At 46.7% G+C, this 19,398-nt stretch overlaps 2 protein-coding genes across 3 annotated transcripts in view; both read right to left on the bottom strand.

The window, feature by feature from the left end:
- Positions 1–5,284, bottom strand: part of LOC138816816 (immunoglobulin gamma-1 heavy chain-like) — a 37,464-nt gene extending 32,180 nt beyond the window's left edge. For both annotated transcript variants that reach the window (XM_070006914.1, XM_070006913.1), the window contains exon 1: positions 5,172–5,284. In XM_070006914.1, the coding sequence (XP_069863015.1) occupies positions 5,172–5,247 (76 nt within the window). In that variant the 5' untranslated portion in view covers positions 5,248–5,284. The remainder of the gene's footprint in view (positions 1–5,171) is intronic.
- Positions 5,285–7,340: 2,056 nt separating this feature from the next.
- Positions 7,341–16,468, bottom strand: LOC138816818 (signal-regulatory protein beta-1-like). The gene is made up of 5 exons (XM_070006917.1): positions 16,126–16,468; positions 12,287–12,604; positions 11,691–12,023; positions 8,558–8,664; positions 7,341–7,952 (listed from the first exon to the last, which is right to left on the bottom strand). The coding sequence occupies exons 1-4, from the start codon at positions 16,436–16,438 to the stop codon at positions 8,561–8,563; spliced, it is 1,068 nt and encodes a 355-aa protein (XP_069863018.1). The 5' UTR covers positions 16,439–16,468; the 3' UTR covers positions 7,341–7,952; positions 8,558–8,560.
- Positions 16,469–19,398: the final 2,930 nt, after the last annotated feature.

Below are 19,398 nucleotides of genomic sequence, written 5' to 3'. Positions count from 1 at the left end.
GTGTCCAGCTATTGCGTTGCTTAAAAGAGCGGATTTTATATTTTCATCACTGGTGAATGATAACTATGTAAGGTGATGGGTATATTATCCAGCTTTGATCATTGATGTATACCCATAACACACTGGGTTCCATAAATATATAAACATGATTTATGAATTGAAAACAAGACTTCAAAGACATCAAACTGTAAGCTTTTAAAGGGCTTTATAAGGTCTTCAAAACTGTGGAAAACTTTCTTCTGATTGATTTTGCTTATTCATTGTGTTTGTTTTCTGTTGCTGGATGACAAATTGCCAAAAATGTAGTGGCATATTAACTATTTCATCTTGTATGTATTTTAGTCACATCTTGCCTGTGTCTATTTCAGACTTACCCAGCTCCAATCAAGGAGCTAGCTGGGGCTGTGTTCTTATCTGGAGATTCAACTGGGAAAGGTTTAAAGTTGACTCCCGCAGTTGGCAGGATCGTGGACCTTGTAGTTGTAGAACTGAGACTCTCAATTCCTACGGGCTTCCTTCAGGTCCTGAATATGAGGGGCCTGGCAGAGGCAGTTTCTTTGCTTTTTTTGTTGTTGGTCATGGGGCTTGAACTCTGGGCCTGGATGTTGTCCCTCATCTCAAGGCTAGTGCTCTACCACTTGAGCCACAGCACCACTTCTGGTTTTTCTGGTGGTTAATTGAAGATAAGAATTTCACAGACTTTCCTGCCTGGGCTGGCTTTGAACCTCAGATCTCCGCCTCCTGAGTAGCTAGGATTACAGATGTGAGCCACCAGTGCGTGGCTAGTTTCTTTGCTTTTTGAAAGCCAACAAAAGCACAGGAAAAACTGTACTGTAATGATCCTTCTAGTTGAACATATAATCTCTCCACCTTTAAGTGGAAATTGGGGGCTTCTTTCTTCTCAAAGTGTGAACCAAGCAGACAGCTTATGGCTAATAGAACCAGAGAAGGGGATGAGCTCATCCAAACAGAAGGAGATGGCACTGTACCACCTGCCTATGTGTGACACTCCTAGGACCCGTGAGTTATCCCCAGTGGAGTAGATAGCAGGGATGCTGGCTGGATTTGAAGCCTTAGAGGGAGAAGCCAAGCTGAGCACATGGATAGATCTCTGAATTGTCACTACATCTTCTGAAGTGAATTCAGGAGGAAGGTGACAGAGAGCTGAGCTTGGAGCACAGAGTCAACAGCATTGCCAAGGTTGGCTCTGGGGATGTGAAGTCATCAAGGTGTGTGGAGCTGAGCCAGGTGGGAATCCCTGTTCCATTTTGTCTGAAATCCTCCAAAGCAACTGTAGTCCCTGGCAGGGTCCACTCCACTCATGGACTTCTAAGATGGGACTGTGGTCCCAAGTGGATTGTGTGGCCACTCAGACCCCTATTTATGGTCCATTGACCCTCTAGTCCATCATGGGTGGTGGGAGACTGTGCCAGGCCTGGAGAAGCTCAGGCTGCTTGGGTTTTTGAGGAAAGGAGGAGGAATAAAGGTTTGAAGATAAACCTGCCTTAAGCTGGGTACCCGTGTCTCATGCCTGTAATCCTAGCTACTCAGAAGGCTGAGATCTGAGGATCATGGTTCAAAGTCAGCCCGGGCAGGAAAATCTGTGAGGCTCTTATCTCCAATAAACCACCTAAAAACCAGAAGTGGCGCTGTGCTTCAAAGTTGTAGAGCACTAGTTTTGGGCAGAAAAGCTCAGGGACAGTGCCCAGGCCCCAAGTTCAAGCCCCACCACTGACAAACAAAACAATGCTGTAGTTGAGCTACTCCCTGTTCAGTCAGAGGCCCCAGTAGTCAGCAGCAACAGAAAGCTTACCTCAGCTATTATAAAAGAAGTTGTGCTGAGGATCTCACTCTCACCTTTGTCCTGTTCTTCCTGTGGCAGACAGCCTATGGTGACTAGGGCAGGGATCTCAGTGGGTGTGGCCTGTATGGGCATGAGAGGGAGGAGCTGCCCGGGAGAAAAATCTCAGTGGTGCCCTTCTCTCCCTTCTGAGTTAGCCTCTGTCTCCTGAGTAGCTGAGATTCCAGGCTTGTACCACCTTACTTAGCTGAAGAGAGCTTCTTGATATGACAATTTAAGCATGATTTACATGATAAGACCTTATGTCTAAAGGGAAAAAAAAAACCTTCCAAGTCTACTGATTCCCATCTCCCATTCTACTGGTGCTATAAACCCTGGGTAGATTATGAGGACCAAAGATTCAGAATCAGAAAAAATAAAAATTATAACTTGTTCATTACTGTTGGCTTAAAGAATAAAGGCCTCTAGTAGTGAGGGGAAAAGCAAGCAAAACTACAGCCAAAGATATAATGTAGGCACAAGAATTCTGGCCTCCCTTCTCTTTGGTTTTTAAAGGAATTATTTAGTTCAGGTTCAGTAAACTTTTCTCCTCCCCTTCCCCTTCTCTCCCCTTCTCCTTTCTCCCCCTCCCCTCCCCTGCACCTCCCCTGCACCTCCCCTCCTCCTTCCCTCCTCTCCTTTCCCCTCCTTTCTCTTCTCTCCTCTCCTCTCTCCTCCCCTCCCCTTCCCTTTCCTCCCCTTTCTTCTCCTCTCTGCTATCATCTCCTCATCTTCTCTCTTCTTCTCTCTCCTCTCCTACTTCTCTCTTCCTTCCCCCTCTGCTCATTCACCCCTTTCCCTTTCTCTCCTATTTCCCCTTTTTTTCCTCCTCCCCTTCCTTCCTTCCTTCCTTCCTTCCTTCCTTCCTTCCTTCCTTCCGTCCTTCCTTCCTTCCTTCCTTCCTTCCTTCCTTCCTTCCTTCCTTGCTTTTCCTTTTGTGTCAGTATTGGGGCTTGAACTCAGGGTCTCATGTTCTTGCTTGGCTTTTTTACTCAAGGCTGGGGATCAACTACGAGTTATGCCTTCACTTCTGGCTTTTTGCTAGCTGATTGAGATCAGAGTCTCACAGATTTGTCTGCCTGAACTGGTTTTGAACTTTGATCCTTAGATATCACCTCCTGAGCAAGGAGGATTACAGAGATGATGAGCCACTAGTACTCAGTTCAGTAATTCCAAAGTAAATTTACATTTCCTGAAATTATCTATATATCTATATGTCTCTATAGAGATCTATGTGTCTCTATATGTCTCCATCGTCAGCAAGTTATGAGCAATTGTAAGCTTCCAGTGTAACACTGAAGTGCCTCTTCTATGATGCCTATAAAACATTCACACATCCTTGAGGCTAGCTTTTGTTTGACCTAAATTAAATCAATATGAAGATAGATAATCACTGAAGCCTTTTTAAACCTTGAAACTAAATAGAAGGGTAACATTTAAAAAGGGATTTCCTATTCATAAAACCAAGATTACTTTTTCTTACAATGGGTTGCTTCTACAAAGTCCTTGTAAATACTGACTGGGCGCATTCAGGTTTATTCAAGTATCATTCCAAGAGTCATCCACGCACTTGGGTATATTCAGTCATCACAAGGGGATCTCTTCAGGATGGCTTCTGCTCCCCCTTCAAAAACGTTAACTAGGAATAAAGTCTATGATCTTTATGCATTGTCACCTTCTCTTTAAAAAGTCAGTCCCCAATGTATACTATACATTGTCTGGAAAATAAAATATTCATCAAGATGTGTGAGTTTTTCTTAGGGGAAAAACATCCCGTCTTTCATTGTTAAGTATTATTATAGTGATCAGGTTTTGTCAATGAGCTCTGAAATTGAGGAGAATCTTCCTCTCAAGTTTGCTGAAAGCTTGTGTCATGACAGGTGTTGAATTTTGTGTTTTTTTTCTCCCACACACCAATTGGTATCATCTTGCAAATTTCCTTCTTTTAACCTCTTGGTATGGTGGATTTCAAAGACTGATTTTCCCGTTTTGAAACACCTTGCATGCCTGGAATAAATCCAATTAGTCATGGTGTTATAAACTTTACACATTGTCAGATTGTATTCGCTAACACTTTGTTGAGGATTTTGCACCTAAGGTCATGAGAGATATTGGGGTATAGTGTTTTTTCTCTTTTGTACAATATTTATCTTGTTTTGCTATTTAGATAATAATACCCTCATAAAATGATTTGGGAAGTGGTCGGTCCTTTTCTGTTTCCTGGAAGAGATTACATAAGCTTGGTATTTGCTAAGGCTTCCCAGTGGATCTGGGAGGTCTCACCCACTCAAACACTCAGGGTTTCCTGCTCCTTCTTCATACTGAGGTAATTGTTTTGATTCTGCTTCCATTTGCTCTGAACATTTGATTTTCCCCACGATGGCAAATTGGGACTCAAAGCTTCTAATAATGTGGAACAAAGGCTTGAGTAAGAGACTCCAGGGGTCTCTAAGATGCTTCAGAATAGAAGCAGAACCAGGAAGCACTATTGCTGGTCTGGAGAAACTTCTGGCCATGTTCCACAAGTGCAGTAACTTTAAAAAAAAATTCCAGCAATGATTTCCGGGTTGTTGCACCGTAGAGTATTCCCTTGCTTTATGATTTCATATTGGTGAAGTGGTAATAAATTTCCAGAGGTTAGAAGGCAGGAGTTTTGAAGAGGTGGGTACTCAGCCTTGTGACCCCTGGGTGTGAGTCCATTATTGGAACAAAGGAATGGAACACTAGCCAGATTTTGTAAGCTGGGGGCAATCTCAGTTTGATGTTCTAAATTCTAACTGTTCCAGGGTGGACCATAGAAAAACCTTCTAAAGCAAGAGTCTATGGGAAAAGATCAGGAAAGCAAATTAAACAGGTAGAGGGGGAGTCCCTACCATACCTATACTTTACTAGTCTGTTTTGTTTGTGACTATAACAAATTCCCCTGGGCAGACAAACTTTAAGAAGAGAAATTTATGTAGCTCATAGTTCAGGAGATTGAAAGTCCAAATAGCACAGCACAGGTTCTTGCAAACAGTCCCCTACCCTCTTGACTGAACGTCCTCATGACAGGGAGGAAGACAACCCACTGCTAAACAGGAAGCCAGAAAGAGGAAGGATGGGGCCAGCCTGGGAAATTTCTAATAACTCTCCCACCACAGCCAATGAAGGTCCCATGAGAAACACCTTAATCCCTTCCAAGGGCAGTATCTAGGAATCTAATGACTTCTCTGTAGGCTCTACCTTTTAAAGATCTACACATCCCCCATCACCACCCTACTAAGAACTGAGATTCCAGCACATGAACCTTGAGGTATGAATGACATCCACACCATAGCAAGACTCCACTGACCTCTGAGTTCCAGCAGCAGGGGCAGCAGGAGGGAAAGCAGAGGCGGGCGGGCTGGGGAGGCAGGAATGGGTATCATGGTGGTCTGCAGAGCCTGCTCTATCTGAATGCCTTTCCTGGAGAGGCCCTGGACTTGGCTTGGTGAGGGTAGACTATAGTGCCTGCCTCCATGATGTCAGAGGAAGGGGATTGTGATGAGGGGAAAGGCCATAGGGGAGAGACAGTTTTTCCTTTGGAATTATAAGGTGGGACAGACACATTTGCTGTAAGTTGAGAAGTCATTGCTAGCAAAGTCCAGGATTGTCCTAGGTGACCGTTCTCAGACCTGTGAGACTATACTGTTCCAGAACCTCATTCCACCTCAGCAGGCTTCTCCAGACCCAGAGCCCTTGCTTCGGCAGGAGCCCTGAAGAGCTGGGCTGCACCAGGAGCACAAAGCCCTGTGAAGGGCAGGATGGATCCTACTCATGCAGGAGCCCTACAACTGGAGCTTGCTGAGCTGCCCACTGCTAGTGGAGGTGGACTTTACAATGAACCCTTTCCTTGGACTCCAGAAGTGTCAAAGACCAAAACCGAATTCTGATGGAATGTCTTTTGAGGGCTCTGGGTTTTGCTGGGATCCCTCCATACAATACCGGAAGTGACTTTCTTCCCTGCTTCCTGCAGAGGAATCAGGGGCAACTGAAAGAGCGACCCGAGTTTTGGAGATGGCCATTGCTTGTTCTGTAGAGGACAGGAGGGAAGGTAGGGCTTTGGGAACCCTCTCCAAGAGGAAAAGCAACATACCTAGCAACATACTTTGGAGAGTGAGGGTTGCCTGTACTGTCTGAACTGTGTTTGGAGTCAGCTTTTGGAGAAGGAATATACAGAAGTAGAAAAAAAAGCCCAGAACCAACAGAACCAGAGCCAGGTGCAGCAGGCTCCTGCCTGTAATCTTAGCTACTCAGGAGCCTGGGAGCTAGGAATCATGGTTTAAAGCCAACTGAAACAGACAAATCCGAGACTCTTTTAACAACCAGCAAACAAGCTAGAAGTGGAGGTATGGATCAAATGGTTAAGCACCAGCCTTGAATAAAAGAAGCTTTAAGATGAGGCTTTAAGTTCAAACCCCAATTCTGGCATAAAAATAAAGACGAGAACACCAACAAAACCAGAACCAGCATGCAACATTCTTCCTTCCCTCAACCCTGGAATGGGCTCTACCCAATCACCAAGCTTATTTCTATGGACTCATACTTAGCTGCTAACCCTTCAACATTCAAGCATTCCTTCCTACCAACCACTTTCCCTATCCATGCCCTCTTTGGGACCAATGTCTCCTGCCTCGGGTTCCACTAGGTTTCAGGATCAGCAGAACACGGGAAGAAATAAAGGCAGAGGGTACATATGTTCTGTGAAATTATGTGTGGAGACAACTCTCCTTTCTCTCTATGATGTCACCATCTCATCCCATTGTTCTGGAGAGCTACATTCTATGCAGAGATGCCCAGCCATTATCCCATACTTCTTTCATATGCCTCTGAGCTCTCTAGAGAGTGAGTAATAATCATTAATGCACAAGAGCATCCGTTTTGGGATCAGACACAATCTGGGTTAAAATCCTGTGTCCACGCCTGACACTGGGCTCAACACCTGTAAACCTAACTACTCAGGAGGCTGAGATCTGAGAATCTTGGCTCAAAAGTCTGTGAGAGGTTTTTTTTTTTTGTCAGTCGTGGGGCTTGAACTCTGGGCCTGGGCGCTGTCCCTCAGCTCTTCAGCTCAAGGCGAGCGCTCTACCACTTGAGCTACAGCGCCACTTCCGGTTTTCTGGTGGTTTTTATTGGAGATAGGAGTCTCACGGTCTTTCGTGCCCGGGCTGGCTTTGAACCGCGATCCTCAGATCTCAGCCTCCTGAGTAGCTAGGATTACAGGCGTGAGCCACCAGCGCCTGGCTAGCAAAAGTCTGTGAGAGTTTTATCTCCAGTTAACCACCAGAAAGCTGGAAGTGGAGCTGTGGCTTAAGTAGTTAAAGTGCTAGATTTAAGTGAAAAAAGCTAAGGGACAGTGCCTAGGCGTTGAGTTCAAGCCCCAGTACTAACACATACAAAAAAGCAAAATTTTGAATCCACCTGCTAGTATCTGATTCATTTGGGTTAATGATGTGGACATATACTCTTTAGCTTTCTTGACATCTTTATTTGTACACCAGCTATGCAAATATGAATTTAGCATCTGCTCTTATATGGCCATGATTCCCACCTAATTCAGGTTAAGGATATGTTCTTGTCATCCCCCGGGTTGGTTAAATTCAGAAAAGATCACACTCATCCATTCATGTCTATCTGCTACCCAGCCATATTAAATTTACCTCCTCAGTTTCTCTACCACAGACCCAAAGGCACCTTATCTTACATGAGCCTTTCCCTGAGGAATACTAATGCCTCCGTGACTGACTGGGGGTATGGTGATGGTTACCCAGAAGTGATGGGTGGGACCTCCTGAGGTATTCAGGCTGGGCTCATTCCTCACATCCTAAGGCGGTGTTCTGAGTCAGTCCTCAGAGCTGGTATCACAGCTTCAGCTCAGAAGCAGAAAAGCAGCCCAACTGCTGGGGGTGGGGATAAGTCCCCAAGTAGAAAGGAAATAGAAGTCTGGGGACTGGGTGTTGTCCTGGGAGAAGAGGTGCTGGAGCAGAGTCCGTGAAAAGTTTCTGTCTGCTTTTTACCCCAGGCTGTATGTCTCCAAGTGTGAAGGTTGCAGTGACTGAGAGTCCCATGTGGCAGGGTTGGAGGAAGGAGAGCGCTGTGGAGGAGATGTCACATTGAGTCCTCGCCTCGTTCATGAATTGTCTTCTGAGTGCTCTGATGTTCCTGGTGCTGCTCACTCCTGGGCACCTGTCCAGAGAGGACAGGAGCCCCTGGGACACACTGTTCCCTTCCCTCAGCTTCCTGCTTGCATGCCCACTCTTTGTCCATTGTGTTGGTTCGAATGGTTCTCTCTTGTGCATTCAGCCAGAGTAGGGCCAGCCCTTAATCTGCACACCTGAAACCTTTAATATTGCTCAAGTTGCATTCTCCTTGTCCCAGGGAGTCCCATCATTGAGGGACTCTAGTGATGGCCTCCAAGGGGACCATCGAGTGCTTTGTCCCTCTTCCCACTCTTTGTTCCACCTCCTCCATGCAGCCCCTCAGACCCTGTGGACACCCTTCCCAAACCCTTGACCTCACCCCTCCTGCAGACTCACATTCACTCTGGGAACTGGGCACCTCTCACAAGGCTCCATGAGACTTCTGAGCTGGGGAGGGACCTCTGTCCCCTCTAGACTCCAGTGACTCTGACACTGTGTGACAGCGAACTGGTTGCCTGCTGACCCTTCCTTGGCCTACCCTCCCTCCCTTTCAACTTACCATTTATTTCCTGTGGATGTAGATGGCAGAGACTCCAACTGCCAGCAACACCTTGGAGCTGAGGAGCAGAACTATCAGGAGCACAGCAAGATTAAAACACATAGTATCTGAAAAATCAAGACAGAAGAGGAGCCATTAGAGAGCCCCCTGAGTCCATTCCTCCCCAGAGCCAGAACTTGCCCCATCTGCAGTGGCTGATCCTAGAGAAATCACAGGGCTCAGAGTGTGTGTAGTGTAGAATTCTTAATGCAGAAAGTTCACACTGGAGAGGAGACAGACCAAAATTCATGAAACAGTACAACTCACCACAATTCCTCTAGTATAAAAATAATTAATGGGGATGGCTCTACTAATGTCTGAGAAATCCAATGTAAAAGGTGGAAGGGTTGATTTTGCTCTTCGTTTCAGAGGTTTGAAGTCATGTCTCTGGGCTCTGTTGATCTGGACACCTGGGTAGAAAGAGCATCCTGGACTTGTGGGGCCACTTGACAGAAGCTACTCAGGTTGTGTCATGGTGTTCATTAAGGGAGACAGGGGGATGTAAAGAGGAAGAAAGGGACAGGGAGAGGGAAAGGGACAGAGAATGGGATAGAAAAAGGGAGAGGGAAAGTGAAAGGAAGAAGGAGAAAGGAGAAGGAGGAAAAGAGAGGAAAAGAAGAGGAAGGAGCTAAGGACAAGAGGGAGCCCTTGAATCTATTACCCAGTGACTTATTTCTTCTAGCTTGGTCCCATTTCCTAAAGTGTCCAGAACCTTCTCAAATGACCTGTAGCCAGGGAGCATGCATTTGACATATGAGGGAGCACTCTGTGAACTGAACCCTTAAGGGAAGCTGAATTAGTCATTTTAATCCTGGAAAGATTTATAAAGCTCAAATGTTTTCACAGGAAGCTGTGACCAAGCATTTAGAGATGAATTCGTCTCATTGCCAGTGGCTCACCTGTAATCTTAGTTACTCAGGAGGCTGAGATCTGAAGCCAGCCCAGGCAGGAAAATTTGTGAGATTCTTACTTGCAGTTAACCACCAAAAGGCCTGAACTGCAGCTGTGGCTCGTGGTAGAGTGGTAGAGTGCTAGCCTTGAGCACAAAAGCTCGGGGATAGCATCCAGGCTCTGAATTCAAGCCCCAGGATGGGTGTGCCATGCAGGCACACGTGCATGCACACGTGCATGCTCATGCGTGTGCGTGTGCATACATACACATGGATGAATTGAAAGAAAATTTATTGGCACACAAATTCGAAAAATAAAAGTAATTTTTGAAAAATAGTACTCGGGGCTGGGAAGGTGGCTCAGTGGTAGAGCGCTTGCCTTGCATGCATGAGGCCCTGGGTTCAATTCCTCAGCACCACATAAACAAAAAGAAAAAAGCCGGAAGTGGCGCTGTGGTTCAAGTGGTAGAGCGCTAGCCTTGAGCTGAAGAGCTGAGGGACAGCGCCCAGGCCCAGAGTTCAGGCCCCACAACCAGACCCCCCCCAAAAAAAAGAAGAAAAAGAAAAAAAATAGTACTCTTTATTTCGTTTAATCTCCATACTGGGGCTTGCATTCATGGTGTGGGCACTGTCCCTTAGAGTTTTTGCTCAAGGCTAGCACTCTACTAATTGAGTCATAGCTTCATTTCTAGGTTTTTGCTGATTAATTGAAAACAAGCATCTCACAGACATTTCATCCCAGGATGGTTGCAAACCACAATTCTTATATCTCAGCCTCCTGAGTATCTCGGAGTTCAGCTGTGAGCCATCAGCACCTGGTACTCCCTTTCAGATGTGGAAGAGTTACTGTGAATTTTATTAACCATGATAGTGATCTTGGTTTTGTAGGACAATGTCTTTAATCGCTTGACAACCCAGCTGTGGACTCTGTTTGCACTGGTGTCCCACTAGGACTGAACTTCTAGTAGACGTAATTATGCAGTTTCTGCTCATCTCTCTAGCAATGAAATTGTCCTTGCCTTTTTTTCCCTCTCAAGTCCTGGGAGCTGTGTCTGAGCGTTTTGGCAAGACTTGTATTCTACCATTTTGAACCACAGCTGCACATCCAGCTTTTGAGTGGTTAATTGGAGATAAGGGCTTCATTGGGACTTTTCTTCCCAGGATGGCTTCCAACCATGATCCTCAGATCTCAGCCCCCTGAGTATCTAGGCTAACAGGCATGGTCCACCAGCACCCAGTTTTCCTCTGCTTCTTATCTTTACTTTTCCCACAGCCAAGCCACTGACTTAGTACTGACCCTGCAGATGAGTACTGGGAGGACCCTAGACCCTTCTAAAAGAGGAAAAGTGCTCCTGTATTCCATGGCAGGGAGCTAACACAGAGTGGTTCTAGGAAGGACTGTAGCCAGCCACTGGGGCAGTGAGCACTGGAGGGGAGCATTTCATTAGCTTTACAGGTTGGTGATGGCCAGTCATCAGGAAACTCAGATGTCCCTTGATAAGCTTGTGTGACCCCTGTTCTAAGGGCAAGGGGTCATCAACAGCACCCCACCTGGTCCCCAGTCCTGGTTTCTTTGTCTGTAAAATGTCTAACTCACAAGGAGTTTGAAGGTGGCAGCGGATCAAAGAGAAACTTCTCCTTCTCTGTCCTGGATGTGTAGTGAGGGCCAGGGTGGCTTTGGGTCCATTGTCCACAAATCAGGAGACACTGAGGCCCTGTTGTGTGACCAAGCCTGGTTACCTTGAAGCCCGGTTCCTCTTTCAATCCCAGGCTCCCAGGGACACCTTTTCGATTTAAATCAGCAGGTGCCAGCATCTTCTGGGTGAGGATCCAGCTGTGTGAGGACAAGTCTAAGATGGAAGGGAAACTGGATGGAGGTTAAAAGATTAAAGAATAAGGAGAGGCCATGAGGAAGGAGAACAGAACAACTGTGGGTGATGAAGGCAGGAGGCCAGATGCCTGGGCAGGACTGTCCCTTTCCTTCTCTCACCTTCAATATCTTTATGCTAAAGACCCATGGAGCTGTGCACCAAACTCGCACCAGCTCCTCTTGGGGTGTGAACTGACCGTACAACTCTATTTTCTAGACTTCTAGATTTGTCTATAATCAGCACTATATAGTACTTTGGATATTTAAACCTGTTAAAGGAAATAACATCTAGTGAAACATTCCAGGAGCTGGCCATCTGCCGTGGAGGGCTCACCTGGGGTTGTTTCTGCGCCCTGCTCCTTTTGCTGGGCAGAGGCCTCCAGGATGAGGTTGGCAGTGGTGGCGGGCTGGTCCTCATGCTCCACCTGGCAGGTGAGCACCACCTTCTTCCTGTGTGCAGAGACGTTCACCAGCAGCCAGCTCATCTGGTTGTAAGTCCCATCCTTGTTCTCGGTGTGGGCACAGCCGGTTTTGGTCAGCGACATGTTTCCATTCTCCATCCAGGTCAGCTGCAGGCTTGAGGGGTAGAAGTTGGACGCCATGCAGGTGACTTTCACCTGGTTCCCTGCCATCGTGGGCTGCTGGCTGACCGTCAAAGTGGCTGGCACTGAAATAGCACAGGCACAGACTCTGATCTTTTGGCTCAGAGACCACAGAGGAGGGGCTGGAGTGATGAACCCCAATATCAGGGCACAGGTATGGAGGGGCTGGGCATGCACGTGGGTCCAGTACATGTAGTTGCTGTTGGTAAAGGAAGTGCAGTCGCCAGCACAGTGCTGGGCATGAATGCTCGACAGCAGGACTGCTGAGCACTGGGCAACAGGCTTGGTAGGCAGGCAGGGGCTTGGGTTGGGACCTGGGGTCATCTACCTTGGATGGCGTTAGACAAGTCGGCAATCCCACGGAGAGGGCCCCCAGACAAGGTGACGTGGGCCACCTCACAGATGACCTGAGAGCGGACGTCCCCGGGGGTCAGCACCACCTTGGCTGTGCTGGAGATGTTGTAGGAGACACTCTCTCCCTTGGGGTCCAGGCTGGTCTGGAAGTCAGGGAGCTGCTTCCCGTTTTTGAACCACTTCAGGGTGATGTTCCTGGGGAAGAAGCCGTGGGACTTGCAGGTGAAGCTCACTGTCTGCCCAGGTATGGCCCTGGCTGCAGGGCTGGAAACCACGGGAAGAGAAGGTCTGGCTACAAAGGAGCATTTACAGACAGAGATGTGATTGCAGAGCCTGCCCTGCCGTGCAGGAGAGATGCTGTGAGTAACCTTCCCACACACTGCTGCTATTAGTACTACTATATACTATTGTCATTATGATTACTACTGTTCTGAACACCGAATCCAGAGCCTCATGCCTGCTAAGCACAGGATCTACCTCTGAGCTCTGTCCCCAGACACTGATGATAAGATCATGTTTATTAAACCTCCCAATAAAGCTGGAAAAGAAACACACTTTATTTCTTATTTCAGAAGAAGATGCAAAGTCTCTAAGAGGTGAGGAAGTAAAAAAAAGTATGGCCAGGTAGACTCCAGGCCATCAAGACCCCAGCAGCCCACCAGAAACTGGAGGGTGGGAGGCTGTCATTAGCTTCCTTCTGTCAAATGTTTGTGGGTCCTGATGCTAGCCCAATTGCTTTAGGCCCCTTAGTTCTTCAGTTCTCCCATCCTGTTCATGTTGGGGGGAGGTTACAAGTGTTTGATTCTTGATGGAGTAAGGATGGGTGCTCTGTCTGGCCTAGGGCACCTAGGCTCATCTCATCCCATATAGCCTGATCAATTATATACACATTCCTTTGCCCCCTTTCCCTCCTTCCCTCCCTTTCTCCCTCCCTACCTCCCTCCTTCCTCTCTCTCTCTGTCTCTGTCTCTGTCTCTCTCTCATATATATACACTATACAGATACATACAGACACCTCTACACACCTTGTGTAGTCATGTGCATACAGCATAGTAAGGGATCAAACACAGGCCCATGTGGATGTGGACACATGTTATAGCACTGGCCCACCTCTCCATACAACTGTTCTCCATCTCAGCCTAAGTGTCCCCTTCTATAAAAAGTGGATACACATAGATCTTCCTTCTGATCCAACCATACCACTACTGGGCATCTACCCCAGCACATCACAAGCCAGGATACTATAAAGACACTTGCACATCCATGATCCTTGCTGTATTATTCACAACATCCTAGCTATGGAAACAGCTCAGATGCCCTACAATAGATGAGTGGACTAAAAAAATGTGGTATGTATACACACAGTGAAATTTTATACAGCCATTAGAAAGAATAATATTTTGCCATTTGCAGGGAAATGGATGGACTTAGAATAGATCATGTTAAGCGAGTCAAGCTAAGCTCAAACAAACTGGCATGTTTGCTTTCATATGCAGAAACTAGATCTAAACATACTGGAACATGATAAAGTATACAGAACTCTAGGTGTTCCCACACAGTGTGACCAAAAGGAAGATATTCTTAGGAGAGGAACACAAAGGCACAATGCCTATGTGTATCTAAGCATATAAAATCATATTTGTCTAAATGAACTTCAGGTCATAGAAAAAAGAGGTGTTTTTTCTTCATTGCTGTTTTTGTTTTGTTTACTTTTTAATTTATTCTTTCATGTATCTATCTTTGGGAGGGTAAGAGGGGCACAGAAATGGAAGGACAAATGGGTGAACAAATGCAACAGTAATACTCACTAGACACTTTGTTGAAAATGAACTTTACAATTTGTGGGTGGGGATGGAGGGAAAAACGGTGAAAGAGTTGATGACACTGTCCAGAAAGAAATGTACTCTTTACCTGACTTATGTAACTGTAACCCCTCTGTATATTACCTCCATAATAACAATAAAAAACTAAACAACAGAAAATTGATACAATACCTGCTTGTCCCTTTCTCCCCTTCCTCCCCACCCCCCAGAAGTGAATGAAGGCTGGTCAGGGCACAGCATCTGGTATACAGTAAGCGCATCTTGAATGATACCATGTTGACATATTCATTTACCACAGCAACTTCCTAAAAACACGGAGCTCAGGGCCTTTCCCCAGAGCAGCTGTGAACAGAGACATGGGAGCGCTGTGTGGGGGTGGTGGGGTAGAGGGTGGGTGCTTAAGTCCTCAGTGACACAGAGCTGTGCCTGGCATGTGGTTTTCTGAGTCAGCCACAGGGAAAGGGTCTCACACCACATTGCCCGTGGACTTTTCTCCTTTGATCTGAGGGTGAGCATGAGAACCTCAGAGATTCTCAACCCTGGCTCTGTTTTAGAATCTCCTGCCATAATTGGGAACTTCACATCCACAGCAGATCAAGTACAGCTGGATTTCTAGGGTACCACCTGGGTTCCCAGGTGGTTCCAGTGACAAGTCAGGTGGGGAACTACCAATCCCACCAATCCCATTGACACCTGGGGCTCAGAGAGGGAAAGTGACCTGTGCAAGGTCACATGGCCTCTGCCCATCACAGCTCATTTAGATGGAACATTTCCTATAAGCCAGGTGCTGCTCTAAGTGCCCCTGGACTTCCATCCTGCTGTCCTGCCATGCTCTAGGAGGGATCATCAGGGCCAGCTGGGGACACGGAGGCCCACTGTGGGCAGTACATTGTCCCAGGTCACAGGCTGGCAAGTGGCTGGGCTGGGATGTGGGACCAGCCACGAGGCTCCATCTCTAGTCCTCTTGACCATTATGCTACTGACAGCAGCAATGACCCTGACACTCTTGGTGTGTGTCCCTCCACTCTCTCAGAATGCAGATAGTCTAGGGCAATGACATCTATCACCTTACAGACGAAGGAGGTAGAAACTGACAACTCAAGGGAATCTAAGTCCCATCAAAAACCATAAACTTGGGGATTGCTTGGGTGAATCTGACAGTTCTGAGTGCTGAGCATCCTGGGGTCAGAAGGTAGAAAGAAGACCCTGGAACTGACAGAAAACCCAAGGGGAGCATCTTTGCTGCCTCACCCGAGTCCCCTCTGTCACCCACAGGAGAACTGGGTCTGGGTAGATGACAGAGTTTTTCTCAGAGCTTCAGCACCTGTGAGAGCAAGTACCTAAGGCAGGGTGCACACTAGAGCCAGAGCAGAGGCCGGATCTCACAGCCCTCCCACCAGGGCAGACACTCATCAGGGAACCTGAGCTCTCAGAACTCTCCCCAGTGCTGCTTCTGAAGACATCAGGAATTCACACCCTGATCTTCCCCCCCCCCCCATGCTGGTGCTCACTTGAGGGGAGGGATGGGAAGGGAGGGAGGAGGTGTAGCTTGGAGGGAGCAGAGACTCAGCCTGGGCCCCTCCCTGCTTCCCCATGGCTTTCAGAGCAGAGCCTGACACACAGTAAGTCCTCAGGTCTGTGGCACGAAGAGAGACCTCTGGCACCAAGGAGAAGTGCTCACTGGAGGCGGCAGGCCTCTAACCTGTGAAGGGAAAGCCCCTCACACTGTCTCTTTCTTCTTTGGAACCAAGGGGCTTGGGCTTGGCCCAGGATGACCAGGGGACAGATGTCCCCAGTGGCCAGCTTGGGAACATTGCAGCAGGTTCTGTGAAGACTTGGGCTTCCCAGGCCCATGGAGGAGGGACTAAAAGATGAACTCAAGTACCTAGCCCCACCTATGCTTCTAGGCAGTTGCTCATAGAACTGAAGGCGTTATTGTCTGCACATATTGTCACACTCCAGAGGACAAAGGCAGCCACACTGTACTCACCACTCACAGATAGCTTGGTGCCTGGTCCAGACTTAAACTCCTTGTCCCTCTCAGTGGCCGTCCTCTGGAACTTCACACAGTAGTAGGTGCCCGCGTCTGCTGGGGTGACGTTCCTGAGGTGGATGGAAAAGTCCATGCTGTATCTCCACATGACACCTGTAACTGGTGTGACACGTGGAGTGTGGGGTTCTTTGAGATTGAAGATCAACTCCTGGCTTGGTCCTTTCCCCCTGAACCACTGGACAGGCCCCACAGGGTGCAGGACAGTCACAGTGCAGCGCAGCATGGCCGTCTCTCCAGCGGCGACAGACATAGCCCTGTATGGCTGTATCACCTGCAGCTCCCCATCTGTGGTGGCTCCTAGAGGAAACACAGCAGTTATTCATCCTGATAGGATCTTGTGAGGTTCTTCAAAGTTTCATCAATCCTGACTCTTACTGACCAAGTGTACGACATGAATTCATCACATTGCCTGTGTGGTCAGGGTGAACCCTCACGTGAGATTGTAATACAAAGCAGAAACTGAGGCACAGAGAGGGAAATATATATCCAGTCCCTGAGTCTTCTGCAGGACTCATAGTTTCTGTCCACATGGTGTGTTGTACTTCCTGGTCCATGATAGTGGGTAGGTCATATGACTCCTGGGGGGGCCATGAAGGAATGAGCATGGGCGGCAGCACAGAGAATGGGCTTGAGAGCAGGAGACTCCAGGTCGCCTTCCCCCTCCCCAGAGCACCACAGGTGCCAGGATGGCTTTTCCCATCTGTCTGGAGTGACAGTGGTGCTCAGTACAAAATTACACCAAATGTGGTAAAACACAACTCCACAGACCCAAGATGTAGAAGTCACTCCATGTAGTTCAATTCAGTCATCTGGGAAAAGTAAATGTCTACAAGCAAGAAGATGAATGAAGCTTTATGCTGTACTAAATGTAGCAATTGCTCAAAATGAATCCAAGACCTAAATGTAACCCATAAGACTAAAAAAGCTCCTAACTCGGAGACAAGAAAACATAAGTAAACTCTTTATGATATCAGATTCAGCAATTGTTTCTTAAGCATAACAACAACGCTATGAACATTAATAGAATAAATTCATATGTTTAGCTTACCACCAGAAGAGAGAACTGAAAAGGAGAAAATATTTGCAACATATGTTTGCCAACAACAACTGTTATCAAAAATACATAAAGAAGACGTACAACTTAATGACAAAATAACCCACAATTTTTTGGTGGGTTATAGGGTTTGAATTCAGGACCTAGGCGCTATCCCTGAGTCTCTTTGTGCCCAAGGCTAGTGCTCTACCACTTGAGCCACAGCGGCACTCTGTTTTGGGGGGATTAATTGGAGATAAGTGTCTTTTCTGCCCAGGCTGTTTTTGCACCATGATCCTCAGATCTCAGTTTCCTGAGGTGTGAGCCACCAGCACCCAGCTTCACAATTCACTTTTGAAAGAACAAAGCACAGGAGCACATATTTCTCTACAGAGCAATCAATGAACACATGGAAAGATGCCAACAAATCAACTCACTGGGACAGGTCACAACAAGACCGCAAGAAGACGCCTTTCCCATCTCTTAGCCTGGCTATTAACCAAGACAAAAGCAAAATGAAACATTAAAAAAACAACAAATAGAAAATAATAAGTAATGAGCTGTGGAGCACATTGAGGGTATGGAGCAATTGGAACCTTTATCCCTTCCTGATGGGAAAGTAAAGAAAGCAGTGTGGCTGCTGTGGGAAACAGTGGCAGTGCCGAGAAACTCTAAACATAGACTTACCTAGTGATACAATACTTCTACTCTTAGGCAGATACTCTACAAGTTCAAAGTAGGGATGCGAAATAATCTTGATGGATGCATTGTATTCACAATTGCCAAAAGGTAGAAGCAGCTCAAAGATTCCTCTACAGGTGAATGGATGGACATTGATAATGGAATATTACTCAGGACTAACAAGCAAAATACTTGTAATATATTCTCCACAGATGAACCCTCAAAATATCAGATACCAGATACAGAAGGACAGTCTGGTTATCTGAAGCATCTCCCACAGACAAATTCACAGAGACTGAATGCACAGAGGCTAGCAGGCCTGAGGGGAAGTTGGAACATACGTGTACAGAGCTCAGATAATTTTTCAGAAAAAGATAATGTTGATGGTTAAGCAACATAGCAAATATAATAAGCACTGTTGAACAGAAACCCTAAAATGGCACATGTTGTGTGCTGTGCATTTCAAAGTGATTATGTCAGCACACACTAATTTACAAAAGGGGCTTCACCATTACTTCTCCCTACAAGCATACAACACTCCTAACCAAACCTTGGAGTCTCTTCCACCCCATGAGTATTCCTCTTCAACATGTACCCAAATGATCTGAGCTTTATCTCCTTTCTCTACTCTCTGTTATCCTTTGCAAAACCATGTATGTGGACACATGCAGTGGCTGTCTCCTCCTCCTTCTGCATGCTCTGGTGGCTTCTGTCTGTCCTGTGATGGTCTGTGATCAACCAAATACTAGAAAAATCATTTAAAAACCCATCTCAAGCTAAGCAGTGGTGGGTCATGCCTGTAATGCTAGCAATTTAGGATACTGAGATCTGAAGAACCCACACCAGAAAGTCTGTGAGACTCTTACCTCCAATTAACCAACCAAAACTCCAGAATTGAGGGTAAAGCCTTGAGCACAAAAGCTCAGGGACAATGCCCAAACCCTGAGTTCAAGACTAGAACCAGCAAAATAAACAAAACCAAACCAAACCAGATGCAGCACCTCATCTCAGGTTCCAGGCCATGTGAAGGCTCCATTCTCATGCAGTGTGAAAGCCAAATGCTTGGGCATAGCTGAATGAGATCTACTCTCTAGACATTGCATGGCTGTGTCCCTGGCAGGAAGCCCCTCCCCCAGCCAGCCACACCCTTCACCCAGCACCCACTCTAAACTTCACTCAGATTTCCCCCTCAGTGGTGACCATCCAAATACTTCTGGTTTTGTGCATTTCTCCTGTAGATTCTCTGAGCCCTTTACCCAGCTGTGAATTTCTTCCTCAGTACTCTTCTCTTTTCAAGATAAACCATCACTTACCCTTAGTTTGTTGTTGTGATGGTGGTGGGTACTGATTCCTGTCATTTTCCCTAGTAGAGTCTAGGACAATGACTCTGGCTCTTTTACTCACCAATGCATCCAAGTTCCCATAAGAGTTTCCAGCATGTAGTAGGTATCTATTAACCATGTGTGTGGTATATAAATTGCTCACTCTGATGCTTC

The sequence above is a fragment of the Dipodomys merriami genome, unplaced genomic scaffold, assembly GCF_024711535.1.
Source record: "Dipodomys merriami isolate MVZ:Mamm:240054 unplaced genomic scaffold, mDipMer1.0.p SCAF_7, whole genome shotgun sequence".
NCBI lineage: Eukaryota > Metazoa > Chordata > Mammalia > Rodentia > Heteromyidae > Dipodomys > Dipodomys merriami.
The sequence above is the reverse complement of the archived record's forward strand: the minus strand, read 5'-3'. Positions and strand labels throughout refer to the sequence as shown.